This window comes from Pelodiscus sinensis, chromosome 27 (assembly GCF_052426305.1).
Source record: "Pelodiscus sinensis isolate ZL-2025 chromosome 27, ASM5242630v1, whole genome shotgun sequence".
NCBI classification, from domain to species: Eukaryota; Metazoa; Chordata; order Testudines; family Trionychidae; genus Pelodiscus; species Pelodiscus sinensis.
Window position 1 is genome coordinate 8,150,179 of NC_143078.1, and position 14,251 is coordinate 8,164,429.

General features: G+C 51.2%; 1 protein-coding gene across 1 annotated transcript in view; it reads right to left on the reverse strand.

Moving 5' to 3' along the window:
• CNTN2 (contactin 2) overlaps window positions 1–14,251 on the reverse strand; it is a 61,406-nt gene that overhangs the window by 21,460 nt on the left and 25,695 nt on the right. The window contains exons 2-6 of the mRNA XM_075910507.2: window positions 11,543–11,649; window positions 4,833–4,977; window positions 3,653–3,828; window positions 2,465–2,560; window positions 1,223–1,432 (exon numbers count right to left, since the gene is read on the reverse strand). Of these exons, the coding sequence (XP_075766622.1) occupies window positions 1,223–1,432; window positions 2,465–2,560; window positions 3,653–3,828; window positions 4,833–4,977; window positions 11,543–11,597 (682 nt within the window). The 5' untranslated portion in view covers window positions 11,598–11,649. The remainder of the gene's footprint in view (window positions 1–1,222; window positions 1,433–2,464; window positions 2,561–3,652; window positions 3,829–4,832; window positions 4,978–11,542; window positions 11,650–14,251) is intronic.

A 14,251-nucleotide genomic window follows, 5' to 3' on the forward strand; every position in this document is an offset into this window, starting at 1 on the left:
GAATAAAATTTTCTGTGCACCGAGGCGTGTATGCATGTGCACCACCTGTAGAAACACAAAACCTAGCTGTGGGCAGTATGCTAATCAGATGGCTGGCATTGGAATCTTTCCTGAGCAACTGCACAAGCGCCCAATTTACAAGGAACACTGGTCAGGCCATAACATTGTTGAATCTTGAGCCAAAGACCTGGTTTCCGTGACAACCACAAGTGCCAGTGCCAACGGGAATGTTAATTGTAGTCACTGTGACATCACTGACAGGATTCTGCAGCGTATCCTACCACAGCTGGCTCCCCCCTTCATTTCTGGGTCTGGCTTACCCATGGTTGTCCTAGATTTGAAAGATTCCCCCTGGGAGTAGTTCTAACCAGCCATAGGGCCCGGCTGCTCTCTACTTCCTATCCTGCTCTTACATCTTGTTTAGCACTGGCTCATGGTCTGTAATGCCACATAGCTCCATCAGGATTGGGCAAAGAGCTTCCTCAGCAGCTCTCACCACCTAGCATGGCCTCCCTGTGCCTCCTCTTCCTCGCTGCATCTCTGTCTGCTCTCTCCCACTGATGCCTGTTAACGTATCTGTCCTCCGGCTACGTGGTGAGAGGTTTAGGGTGAGGCTGGGTCATGCTGCCAGTGAACTTGGCATAAAACCTTCTGGTGCGGTGCAGCTAATTCCCCCATGGGCAGCTCGCCAGGTCTGTGGGAGTGTGTGGGGTCAGGGTTCACCACCATCTCACCCTCTTTTGGGGCTGGGAGTGGTGTCGGAGGAGCAGCAGCCCTGGCACTTCTCTGAACACAGCTGCCGCAACTGTGCGTGACCCATGAGAAGGCCCCTTGCAGACCAATCCCCGTTACAGCCTTCTTGCTGGAGGTGGAGGCAGCCTGAGGCAGCCGGTGACCCGCAGAGAGGAGTCTGCCACTCCTACAGCTGCAATAAATGAGAGTTTCTCAGGAGCCATGACGGTTCACTCTCGGCTGATACAGCCCAGCAGTGCCAATGCAAGGGCACTTTTGTGAGGCAGACACCACCACCAACCAACTGAGACCACCAGGTAACAGTCACTATCCGTAACTCCTGACTGGGGCAGGATTTGGCCAAGGGACCCAGAGAGGAAAGGAACATCTAGTTCCCCTCTTTCCTACTTTATCTTGGAGAGCTGTTCCCTCTCTAGGAATTGGCTTCTGAGGGCACCGTGTTCCCATGCAACGGCCTTCGAACACTGACCCTCCGCCATAAGGTTGAGCCGGGCAAACTTGCTGAAGACGCTCTTCGTGATGAAGTCAATGTGGCTTGTGGCAAAGCAGGAGTAGTTGCCCAGGTCCGAGGCCTCTGTCTTGGCAATGTAAAGGTTTCCTGTCACCTGCGAGACAAAGCGCCTTCCATCTGCTGGGATGAAGTTGGGAAACTCATTCAGGAGCCATCGATAGGACAGGCCTGCATATGAGAGAGTCAACGGTGAGGTGTGAGAAAAGCTGGCTCTCCTGAACGAGAGATGTTCAATGGCGTTTAATCAGCGAATCAACTAGTCGATGGAATTTCCTGCTGCGGCTCTTCCTTTAAAATGTATTAAGAGCCATTAAGCTCTTAATACATTTAAAAGGCTGAAGCGCCACTAAGGGGGGGAGAGGAGGGAGAACCAGGTGTGAATTGGGAATCAGCTGATTTCCGACTCGCACCCGGTCCCCCGCTATGCCTCTGCTTTCCCTACCCCGGAGTGGAGATGGTGCTTGGGGGGGAGGGGAGGACACACCAACTTTTGCACCGGCTCCTGTTTCCCCCCCTTTTCTGCCTCTCTCTGATAGAGGCAGCAAGGGTGGAGGGAAGTGACTAGTCAAGTCAAGTTGCTTATCGGACAATTGACTAATCGCTTACATCCCTACCTCGGACCGCCTCCAGAGCAGGCTGAACCAAGAAGGTTATTTCCCAAACTGGGACGAGACTTGACCCTAAGTTGTGCTATGAATGGTGGTCATCCTGTCCAGCCCCATCACATGGCCCCTTTTGATTGACAAGACTTGAACTCAAATGTAACACTTGAAAATGGGCTCCCCTAGAATTCCCTGCAAGAAAGGGCCAGGCCCATGGGTCTGGCTCATTCTCACCATATGAGGTCACCTCAAGCATCACCTGAAATCTCGCAAACCCCTTTTACTTCTGCTATCCACTTTGCTCTAGTGCAGGGGTCGGGAACCTCTTGCCCTCAGGTGCTTTGGTCCAGCCCCTAAGGCTCAGGGCTTCCCCCAGCATTGTGAAGCCTGTGCTGGTTCTCCAGCTCCTGCACTGCCCCACCGTGGTGCTGAAGCACAAAAATCAACTAGCCTGAACCTCCCCGAGGCTCGGCTGTACGAGGGGAACATGGGCAGTGTCTTTCTCACTTGTGTGCGGCCCCCGACTGATTTTTCTGTGAGTCAGTGCCCCTGACTCAAAAAAGGTTCCCCACCCCTGCCTTCACCGCCACTCTCTTACCTGGGTAATGCGGAGGGGGGCTGCAGGGGAACACGGCTCCCCAGCCCTCGGTGATCTTCACAGGGTCTCGCTCGTCTGTGGAGAATTCCTGCAAAACTAAACAGACACAGTGAAACCAGCAAGTGAAGAGCCTGCCCAGGGGGTACGTTCCATTGTAATCGGGTTTTGTCGGGCCCACAGGGGAGGCCCGCGGTGTGGTTCTGGAGGGAGCATTGCTCATGTCATTCCCAAGGAGAGAACTGCACGGTGGCAGGGCAGGGAGGCCTGTCACTCATACAGAGACTGCTGCCCCCAAAAGCCATGGTCATGAGCTGCCTTTGCAAGAACGCAGCCAGCGCTGCCTCATTGGGTGGCCAGCAGGAGGTGCTGGAGAATGATCCACTGCCTTCCTTGCCCCCTCCAGGCCCATGCACTCACCTCTTCAGCAAAACACCTGGATTTCCAGATGGGGGTCCAAAGACCATTCCCGAGACCCTTTTCTTGGTGGTGCATTGAATTAATTGCACCACAAGGCTTGGGCAGGTCCTTTCCCATTAGTGGAAGGCTCTATAACAGTGGTCCCCAACATTTCGGGGCTGTTGGGCCAGGGGCGGGGCCGCTCATGCACCGGGCGTCCGGGGGTGGGGCCGCTCATGTGCCGCATGCCCAGGGGCAGGGCCACCCATGCGCCACGCGCCCGTGGCCAGCACCGTGCATGTTCCGTGCACCCGGGTTAGGAGCCACTCATGTGCCGCACGCCCAGGGCAGGGGCTGGCACCGCGCATGTGCCATGCTCCCGGGGGCGGGGCCAGCCCATGTCATTCCGTGAGCGCACATAAATTCCCCAGCGGGTGTCATGGCGCCTGCGGGCACCTCATTGGGGACCACTGCTCTAGAAGATTTAATTGAGGACATGATATTAGGTACTGAGTGTGCAAAAGTAGAAGTTCATGTATATTTTACCCGACCCAACAGAGGCATAAATGGCCCTTGCGTCAGTTGTCGTCACGGCACTGAACGAATATATTTTGAAAAGGAAAAAGTGGTAGAAAGACACTGGAACAGAAGCCTTTTGCATCCAGCCCACTAACCATGGGGTGCTACGGAAACATCTCCCTTATCTTCCTATGTCAGCAGGGGGAGGTTTGGTTTCCCCCCTGTGCAGTAGCTGCCTTCCATTTGCACTGTGGAGATGAACAAGGGACTTACAGCCAAAGCGGATGTAGGCTTCTCGGCTCACAACCGTACCCATGGGGTTGGATGCCAGGCACTGGTAAGACCCAGCATCCTTCGCTTTTACTGGGTGGCTTATCTCCAAATTGCCTCCAACCAGCCTGTGACGGGAATCTGGCTCCATCTTCATTTCTGTGCCATTCATCTTCCACCTGGAGGGGGAGAGAGGGAGGAGGAAATGATCACAGCTGCATGGTCACCTCACGCTGGTACCAAAGTGTGCTGACTAGCCCCTGGTATGAGGGGGATGCAATGGGGTGCCTTGTAAGGTCTGTTGTATCTACTGCTAGATGAAGTCAATATTTACTCTGCTAGGTGACAATAGGAACCAGGTGGATTCTCTCTCAGCTGCCTCTACTGTTAAGGGAGGGAAACCAGAATAGAAGCACCAGATTATCAGGCCCATGCTGTCCTGCTGTTTATTCCTCTGATCCCAAATGAATTTCAACTCATGACTTTCAAACGTTTTGGTGGGACGGAGGATTTCTCTGTTGTGAATGGCTGACACTGGCATTACGCAGAGACTAAAAGCCCCACAGCGATTTAGGAGGGACGTGCGGGGACAACACGTAGACGAGGCAGCTAGTGTCCACCTTAACTTTTTTTTAACAAAACCCAATGATGTGTGAAGTGAACACGGGTGGAAGGTGCTGGGGGGGGGGGTAGCTTAAAGAATGGATAATGGCCGGGCAAGCTGCCCAGCTACCATGTCCCAGTCCTGCTCTGGGAGGGGGATAGGTCCCAGACAGTGGCTCAGTCACCCTTCACAGGTGAGAGGGCTTGACTCTATATCCCTCTCTGAGGAGAGGGCTGAGGGGACTTCATTAGAAAATGGCCACCAGTTCATTCTGCATAGGAGCTACAAACAGCCGGCAAGCGGTAACAACTTTGTTATTACCGACCTGGGCTGCATTGACCTCGCTGTGCAAGACTCTGTCCTACACACCATTCCTCCAGGGCTCTTCATAACCAAACCCTACAGCACAAGGAGGACAGCTAGTATTGGTGTGGATAGAGGAGGCTCCTCTCCTGCTGTAGTCCAAACCCACGACAGTTGTGTTTAGGTGTTTCCATAATCTGTCTCTCTAAAGCACTTTGGTGCAGTAGCAGGGCATTTAGGGATGCAGGGCAGGCAAATGGGGGCAGCTGTCCTCACCTGTAAGTTGCAGGAGGGCTGGCTCTTGCGCGACAAGCCAATGTTATCTTCTCTTCTGTGGAGCCTTCAGGAAAGAGGATGTTGACTGGCTGATCTTCAAAGATTGGCCCATAGTTCCTTATGGTACCGTGGGCCGGGCACCGTCCTGCGAGGGAGCAGCATGAGAGAAATCCTGCTGAGCTCAGCTCCTCCAGGAGAGGTTGTGGAACAAACTTTGGTCAAACCGTTTTTAAAAGGGACACAAGTGCAGCTAGAGAGGGAGGCCTATCCCAGAATCCCACAGCCAAGTCCCCTTGGATTTTGAAGAGTTCAGTTCCAGGTCAGAACTTTGCCTCATCTCTAGTTCAGAGGTTGGGTTTTTCCTACCGACTTAATTTCTGGTTTCACATTTTTTCCCCTGATAGGAGGGGAAGTACCATGCTAACTAAAAGCCATGGCAACCTGAAAACCCCATCCATTGGTCAGCATGGCCCAACCAAAATCTAGCCCTGCCGTTGGGAGGTTTATATTCTGACATGTATGGGCCCCTGACACCATCTTTTCACTCTCCCTCTGCCAGCGCTGTTTGGGAGTGGGCAGCAGGACTTAGGAAACAACAAATGGTTAAGGCGGTTGGATTAGCAGGCAAAGAGCAGTAATGAAAGGGTAATGCAGAGGTAGCATGGAGCAGTGGACTGGCCACAGGAGTAGGAGCTGGGTATCCCTGGGTATCTCTACACTACCCCGCTAGTGGAACGAGGAGTACAGCTAGTTCGGATTAAAAGCCTAATCCGAACTAGCTACTCTGTGCTGCGTGTAGCCGCGCGGCATGGGGTTCGAACTAGCCGGCATTTAAAAATGGCGCCGGCCAGCTTCATGCAAATGAAGCCCGGGAAATTCAAATCCCGGGCTTCATTTGCAACTGCGGATGACTACATTACCCCCGCTAGTTCAAACTAGCGGGGTAGTGTAGACATACCCCCTGAGTTTTATTCTTGGCTCTGACACTGCCAAGTTCAGCTTTGTGATGGCAACTTACATCCTGATATTGTCATCTGAACATCACCTAATTAATTCCTCCAATTCGCCCTCTGCCCGAGAAGTAGGTAGGTAGGAGTGTTAGGCAGGAGTTAGATTGGAGAACATGATTCTGTCCTGCCTCCCTTTCGGGCTCGGGGGTAAATCATCTCATCCCAGTGTCACCACCTCTTTCTGGACCTGGAAACCCTCCTTTCCCAGCCGCCATGCAAAGTCACTGAACACGCAGTCATGGTTAGATCTGTTTTGCCTACCAGCAGGGGGTGAGTGCCAGGGTTGCTTGGCAGCGTTCAGATGTGATGGGCTGGATTCTGATCTCACAGCTGCATACATTGGGAGCAGATCTTACCAATGGAGTTACCCCACCATAAAAAACTGGGTGAGATCAAAATCAAGCCATTTGCTCAGTGGAAATAAAGTGTGGGCAGTTTGTGATTTTGTGATCTGCATCAAGGACTGGACAGTTGAATATGAAGCAGTCAATCAGAGGACTGCTGCTTGAGTGGGGCTGAGTCCACAGATGGTCTAGAAATGCAGGGCTGGATTTTTAAAGGTAAAGATTTTTACAGATGCAGTTAGCGGCCTATTGAAATGAAGGAGTTAGCCATGTGTAGGTACTTTCGAAAACCTCACTAGGCACCTATTAGTATCTTTAGACACCCAAAAAACTTTAAAAGTTCTATGGTGGTTCATAAGATAGGTAGGTCTAGTGAGATGTTACTGGTGTAGCCATAGTGTTTGCCTTCCAGGGGAAAGGTTCTTGGGTCAGCACTTGAATCTTCATGCTTTGCTCCCTTTCCCTTGTATAAAGCAAGGCCACCTGACTTGATTTCTGCTAGCTGCCCCTCTTCCTTTCCATTCACCTCTTTGTTTCATAATGGAGAAGGGGCCTTCTCGATTTGATTTACTGTAAGTCTCACAAATGCTTCTATATCTGGTTTTGCCTGTTTGATTTTCCCTTTGATATTTACATACCTTCTGCTTCTTGTTTCCTCCCCCTCCCCTCCTTTCTCCCCTATTTATTTTGTGTCTGGACATCCCAAACTCAAAACTCCAGTCATCTGAAGAAGTGAGCTGTGCCCATGAAAGCTCATGATACCATCTACATGTTTTGTTAGCCTATAAAGTGCTACCAGACCATTTGTTGTTGTTTTTTAAGTTTATCCTGTACAGACTAACTCGGCTGCCCCCTGAAGCTTCTATATTCAGAGACTGAGTGTGGCCTAACTGGAGAGGGAGTTGCACTGGGAATCAGTGTTTTTTGTTTCTGGCTCTGGGCAAGTCACGTCACTGGTCTGGGCCTCAGTTTCCCCTTCTGCAAAATGGAAGGGAGGTCTCTTACCCACCGTGGCTGAAAAGTGCAAAGCATTATGTCATCAGCAAGACTGAGGAATTTGACCTTGCTCTCAAGACAAATGGAAACGCTGACAGAGTCTCCCTCCTGGGCGCACATCATAAAAATGGTCATCTAAATACTATGAATAATACAAATCAGCCTGTGATGCATAACGGCAAAAGCAGCTGGTGAGGGCACAACCATCAGTGTTGTTTTCCCCCTCATTGTCACCATTCCACCAGCTGAACCAGACAGTGAGCGCCTCAGTGTGAGGCCCATCTGCCCCAAACTGATAAGCCAGGGAAAGCTCCCACCCACCGAGATCAGGATGTGATTGGCGGAAGCTCCTTGAGGGCTTTGTAGTTGAATTAATAACTCTCTTATGCTATCTTGCCAGCCGTCAGGCTGTCTCCTTCTCTGCAGGATGCAGCAGGACCACCGATCCAATGAAGCGCCTCTGATAAGTGTCATGTTTTATGCAAGAGTGAATTTCAGCTGAGAAATACCCAGCAGGCCTCCTCTGGGTCTGCACGCCCTTTACCTGTGGTTCAGAGAGTTCTTGTTTGTTGTCCCAGCTACCATGGCATATAGGGATGGGAGCAAGAGGGGAGAGGAACGCCGCTAATTGGCTAAGCCCTTTCTGAACAGCTGGCTGCTTACTGCTGTGCCTGCCGACTGGTGCCTGGATATTATCCAATTAGCTGAGTCCTCCCACTGAGCCCCCGTACCGTGCTGGGGCATCCGACTGCAAATGAGCTGGACTCAAACTGACCCTTTGTGGGGGACTGGGTATCGGTGGCCAAACACACAAGGACAGGTTGACTTGTGTGAACCCCCCCCCCATGTAACTTACAATGGTAGTAGCCCCACTGGCATCACAATCTGTCCCAGAGGTGAGGAAATTGGGTATTATGGGACTTCATAGCCCCTTCCCAAATCTATGCAGATGCCCCCATTTTGCTGTTGGAATAGCCCCCTCCAGAAGCTGGGAATCTCTCCTCCTGGCTTTGCCAGTAGCAGACTTGCTGAGCTGCTCTCGACTGGAAATTGCTCTATGCTGGTCAGCGGATAAAATAATCAGGGTTAAAGGCAGAATTAGTAAGACTGCTGCGTGTTAATACATTTCAATAGTAAAAAGCCAATGTACTGAGGCTTAACAAGTACGCAGCCGGATTTCCATTTAAGTCATTAGAATTTAAGTAATGAATGGCAAATGATTTCTATATATTTCTCGTTGAAAAGTCATGTTGTTAATGCTCAGATGCATTGTTCTGTGTCTAGGTGCTGCTTCCTAAGCTACAAAAGCCAAGCCTGGCTAATCTTTCCTTTTAATGCCACCCAAACATTGTTGCTATCCTCTACTGCCCTTCTCAGTGGTGGTCTGCAATGCTCAGGCATTGATTTTCTATATTGGAAGAGTGCATGAAGTTCAGACAAGGTGGTGTCCATGATTCCCACGTGTCTGGGAGATATGACCAGATCTCACTTGTTCAGCAATATGAGCAGATCAAGGTTAAAGGTGTTAACGCTCCCGCTGGGTTGGGGTGAAGGGATCGGCACCCAGGAAGACAGAAAATTCTTTAAAAAAATCATCTACATGCTTTGTTAGTCTCTAAGGTGCTGCTAGACTATTTGTTGTTTTTTAAAGTTTTTCCCGTTACAAACTTACTCGGCTGGCTCTCTGAAAAACATTCTAAGTCTGCTGGAGCCAGGTTGACTCTATCGTAGGACCCTGGGCAAGCCACTTCACCTTCGACCTGTCGCTTTTGAAACCTCGCTCTGTGGGACAAGGTCCTCTTATCACAACAGCAGGAGGTTGCATCGCTGGGTCATGAGATCCAGATGCAAATTTTCAAAAGCCCCAAGGATATTTTGAGGCACAATCATGTCCTGCCAAATTAGTTCACAGGAAGCAGGATGACCCAGTCAAAATTGGGACTGTCCCATGAAAAATGGGACAGCTGCTCCCTTACTTGACCTCTCAACTTGGTGCCCTAGGCCATACAGCTGGTGGAAGGGGGCAAGAAAAACTGTATCTCAAATGCTGCCTTTGAGCAAAGTGGATCTCACTTGAGGAAATAAATCCGACAGAATAAACAGGAAAAAGATGAAAACTAGAGCACCCAGATAATCGCGCGGTCTGGAAAAACAGCGGCAGAAATACTTAGAGATTCAACTTTTTTAGGACTTGTGTTGTGGCTCCGAGTGTGAAATATTACACCACAGGCCTAGCCACCTCTATCAATATCACAAAGCTACATTGTGTATTATGGAAACAGACAAAACTATGGCCTCCAACTCCTTTTCCACTGCAGTGAGCAGGGAGGGGCCTGCACCAAACCCATCCTGTGTAGCAGAACTAGCTGATTTCTGCCCGTTTGATTTTTCTTCTTGTTGCTCAGACCATGCTGAATGCCAGATCTGGAAAGACCAGCTGTCTGGGAGGTTAGATTCTTTGGCCCTGCGCACAGTAAAGGGGGGAATAGGAAGACAGCGTCAATGCTGCAGTCGGGCTATCCAATTCAAAGTTGCGTCAGCAGCAATTATAAAGCACAGACAGCTTCTATGCTTTGCTTTATGGCATGCCCCCAGCCAGAAGCCTGGCGTGTGAGAGAGCTGGGAAACAAATTGGTTTTACAGCAAATGTGACCAGGCAGACTAAACCAAAATCCAAAGCAGTGACTTGTAAAGAGAAGCTTTCTTGTGGGAGCAAGTGCACACAGCTCTGGTTAGTAACAGACTTCATGCATTTTCTAAGGTTTCTTTTCAGCGATGAGAAGCAGGGATATTTTTAGACTCCCAGTAATATTTTGCACTCTGGTAACGCAGTTCATCAGAGATTTTTCTCTGCGTGTTACAAGCTTGTAATCTTCTCGGCACTCAAGTGAGGCCCTTACCCTCATGTGACCGATTTTCAGGGAGGGGACGTGACTTGCCTGGGTCCCAAGGCTGCCAGCAGCAGAGCTGGGAAGAGAACCCAGGAGTCCTGAATTCCCTGTGGGCTCCATTGGAGGGGTTTCACCATGAGGTGCTAGTCCCCTCTCTTAGTTATGGGGATCCGTTGCATCAAAAGTTTCAAGGTCACTAGAGAAGATCCCCTTTGAGTTTTCTAGTGCCTCATTCTTTCTAGCCCTTGCCCGAGTACAGGTGGGCTACGTCTACACTGGCATGATTTTCCGGAAATGCTTTTAACGGAAAAGTTTTCAGTTAAAAGCATTTTCGGAAAAGCGCATCTAGACTGGCAGGACGCTTTTCCGGAAAAGCGCTTTTCCTGGAAAAGTGTCCATGGCCAATCTAGACGCGCTTTTCCGCAAAAAAGCCCCGATCGTCATTTTCACGATCGGGGCTTTTTTGCGGAAAACAGTACTGTGCTGTCTACACTGGCCCTTTTCCGGAACAGTTTTCCGGAAAAAGATTTTTGCCCGAACGGGAGCAGCATAGTTTTTCCGGAAAAGCACTGATGATTTTACATTAGATCGTCAGTGCTTTTCCGGAAATTCAAGCGGCCAGTGTAGACAGCTGGCAAGTTTTTCCGGAAAAGCGGCTGATTTTCCGGAATAACTTGCCAGTGTAGACACAGCCATGAAGTCTCACAAACGCAGCTAGTTAAGGGTGAGAACCCAGCCCTGTCTTGCTGGGTCCACCATATTTGGGTCAGACATATTTTGGAATAGCCTCCTGATCTAGGTCAGCCCTGCCCCGCCCGAGGGACCCAGAGGATGTTAAAAGGTCATTAGATATTTATAAAGGACAGCAGAGCAGCCTCTCCCCGGGCAGATGAATGATCTCAAAGGCATGATCTAATTCTCAAATGTCTGAAGGAACCATCTCCCTGCTGAGAGGATGTCCCTTTAAAGCACAGCCTGAAATGCCTTGAGATCAAGGAGACGATGGAAAACACCTCCCTGGAAAAGCAGCCAACAGAGGCGGCTGGGCCAACAGTGCGATTGGCCGCTGCGGTGACAGTCACACCTATGCAGGAGGCCAGAACAAATCTACGCTCCACTTGCTAAAGTGGGATGTAAGTGTTGCATAAGGATTTCACAGCGGGCAGCCCGTTTGCAGTGTGCTGTACGTTCCCTCCCCGCTCCCAGATGGGTGCAATCGGACCTTCAGCGTGAAAGCCATGCTCCTGAGCTGTATAAATGCCTCCCAAGATGCAGCCACAAGCCATGTGAGAGCCACGTGCCGAACACGTGATTCGTGCTAGATGAGCCCTTTCAGGTGAACCCCAAATAATTCCAGGTGGGAAAGGAGCCAAACAACCTAGCTGGTTCCCCAGCCAGTGTGTTTCTGCTACTCGTCAGTCAGTACCTCCACTAGGCATGCACTCCCAGGCTGAGGGGCTACCTCTTACCTGTAAAGGTGATGATGGCTAATGACACGAAAACCAATTCCATGGGAGCTCCCATCCTGTGCCTCTAGGGTGAGGATTGTCTTTACTGAGGAACAGAGACAGGGACCCTGAAAGGGAAGGAAAAGTAGATTTATTCCCAGCAACTGGGCAGGCCAATTTCCCACTGGCTGTCTCTCTGGTGTGGAGCATTCCCTATGAGGAGTGTCCTTCTGCGTGATGAAGAACCATTTTCCCTCTCGGATGACCCTGTAGTTTGGAAAATCACCCCCGCCCCCCGTCTCTACCCTTAAACACACGCGCTCTGTCTCTGTCTCCCAAAAGAAAAAAATTACTTAGATTCTTCAGGTTTTTCTCAAAACACCAAAAATATTCAGGTTTGGAGGGGGAGGTGCACAAAAATTAATTTGGTGAAAATTCATTTTTTGGTGAAAAATCCATGAAAACCAAAATCCAACCCGAAACCAAAAAATCAAGCAAACCACTTCTGATCAGCTCTGCCTCTGGGCACTGCTACTAACCTGAACATTTCCCATTCAGATCCCCTCTCAATTTATTTCTCTCTCCTTAGCCTCATGGGCAGGCCGTGCCTTGCCGCGTGGTCCACAGATGAGCCAAAGGAAGCAGGCAGGAAGGGTCCAGCGCAGAACTCTGGCCAGTCAGGGAAGGAGCCAGTGAGGAGGCGGCTTGCTGGGGGCAGCCCTGCTTATAAGGCACTGCTCGGCCAAGCAGGGAGCAGTGGAGTCCTGACCAGGGCTAGTTCCCAGGGAGAAGCACCTTTGAAGGAGCCGTGCTGGGCAGGGGCAGAGGAGCAGGAGGGAGGCTCCAGCCTGATACCTGCCAGGCTGCAGGCTTCGATCTAACGGCTAGGAGGGTGCCTGGGTCACAGGGAACAGGAGGCTGTAGAGGGCGAGTGAAGGAGGGCAGGACAAGGCTGCCACCAGAGGGTCCCTGGTCTGGGACCCAGAGATGTGGGGGGTCCCCTCCATTGCCCTTGCACCGCACCTTGCCACACTCGGGTGGCCTTTATAGACTGTGGCTTGCTGCTGCAGGGAGGTTGCAGTGGATCACAGTAGCAGGTGCAAGGCTGTGGGTTGCTGATACCCCCAGAAGGGGGGCAAGAGACCAGGGTGGTGGGCACTGCCAGAGGGTAGTGTCCTCAACAGGACACCGTCATCCTGGGAGCAGCACGGGTCCAGAGCAGAGCGTGGAGCAGCAATGAGTGAGACACCGGCCAGAACAGGGATGTGAGTGAGTAGCTGACTAAGCATAAGCTTCTCGGGTAGTTGAACGGAGTTCTAAACTACTCGCTTCCCCCGCCTCTTTCTGCCTCTGTATGACAGGCAGAAAAGCGGGGGAGGAAACAGGAGCTGGTGCTGGGGGGAGCCGACTTAAAAGCTGGTTCCCCCCCCCCCACTGTCTCCGTGTTGCCGCCTGCTCCCCATAACCACGCTGCTGCCTCTATCAGAAGCAGCAAGGGGGGGATGGGGCGGCTGTTGCCAAAGCAGCCCCTGCCCTCAGCCAGCCCAGGCCACCGTGAAGAGGGACGACTGGACCTGGCATGAGCTAGGAAAGAGCAGTATGGAGTAAGAGCCCAGTGGTTCTTACTACATTTAAAATGCAGAGGCGCAGCAGTCCAGAGCTGCCACGAGCTAGGACTCCTCAGTCCCAGCTCCAGTCGGCTCGTGCTGTGGCTCTATGGAGGGCCCCCGTATCCACTAATCGTGTAGTTGATACAATTTGCAGTTTAACATCCGTAGGTCTGAAGGGGGCTGTGTCCTGAGAACAGTTAATTCCCAGTGGAACCAGCAGGAGGCGCCGTGAAATTCTGTCCCCAGGGACAGAGACCAAGTGGACATGGAGCTTGTGCCTGGTGGAATGTGTGTGAATCAGCCTGTGAACTGTGTCCCGTGTCCCTTTGGGCTGGGGGGGGGGGGGGAATGGACCAGCTCATTTATCAAAGCGAGTGGGGTACTACGAGATGGAGCAGTTGAGCTGTCATGCTCGGTGGTGACATTTTAGGGAGTCTTCCTAGAGGCTTTGCTGCAACCTACTTGATCTTGTATTTCTCTGCAGTGAAGCCTGTGAGTAGTTAAAACAGGAGGCATGGGAGCTCTGGGGCATTTGCTGATGCAGTGATGGTGTTAGTGGCTGCAGCAGTCTTCAAAGCACACTCCCTCTTTCCCACCTTCTCCATGGGGTCAAAAAAGCCTGCAGCAGCGTCTTACCTCCTCCTGCTGCAACATTCCCCTGAGCCCACCGCGCACACCTGGCAATCTCCGAGTCTTGCTGCTTGTGCATCATTTTGAACTAGATTTGCCACCTGACCAGCTTCAATTGGCTTGGCCATTTCCCTTTCACAAGAACACTGAAGCTGCGCTCATTTCCTTTTTCCTCTTAACAAAAATGACTTTTAAAAAACCACATGCAGGGGCTTGCTCCTTAGTCCAGTATGCTTGGGGGAGCCTCTTAAAGTGAACCCCAAATAGACCCGTATCGAAACCACTCCACAAAGGGGAGGCAGCTGCTTTGCAGTGATTGCTGCTTATCCACCATTCATTGCGCTATCGCTTTCCCCTGGTGATCCCTACGCCCTCTGCACCCACCTACTCTGTCCTCTTAGACTGGAAGGTCTCTTTGTTATGTTTGTCCAGTGCCCTGTACTGTGGAGTCTTTGGCTTAGAGGCACTGCTGCTGCACGAATAGATAATT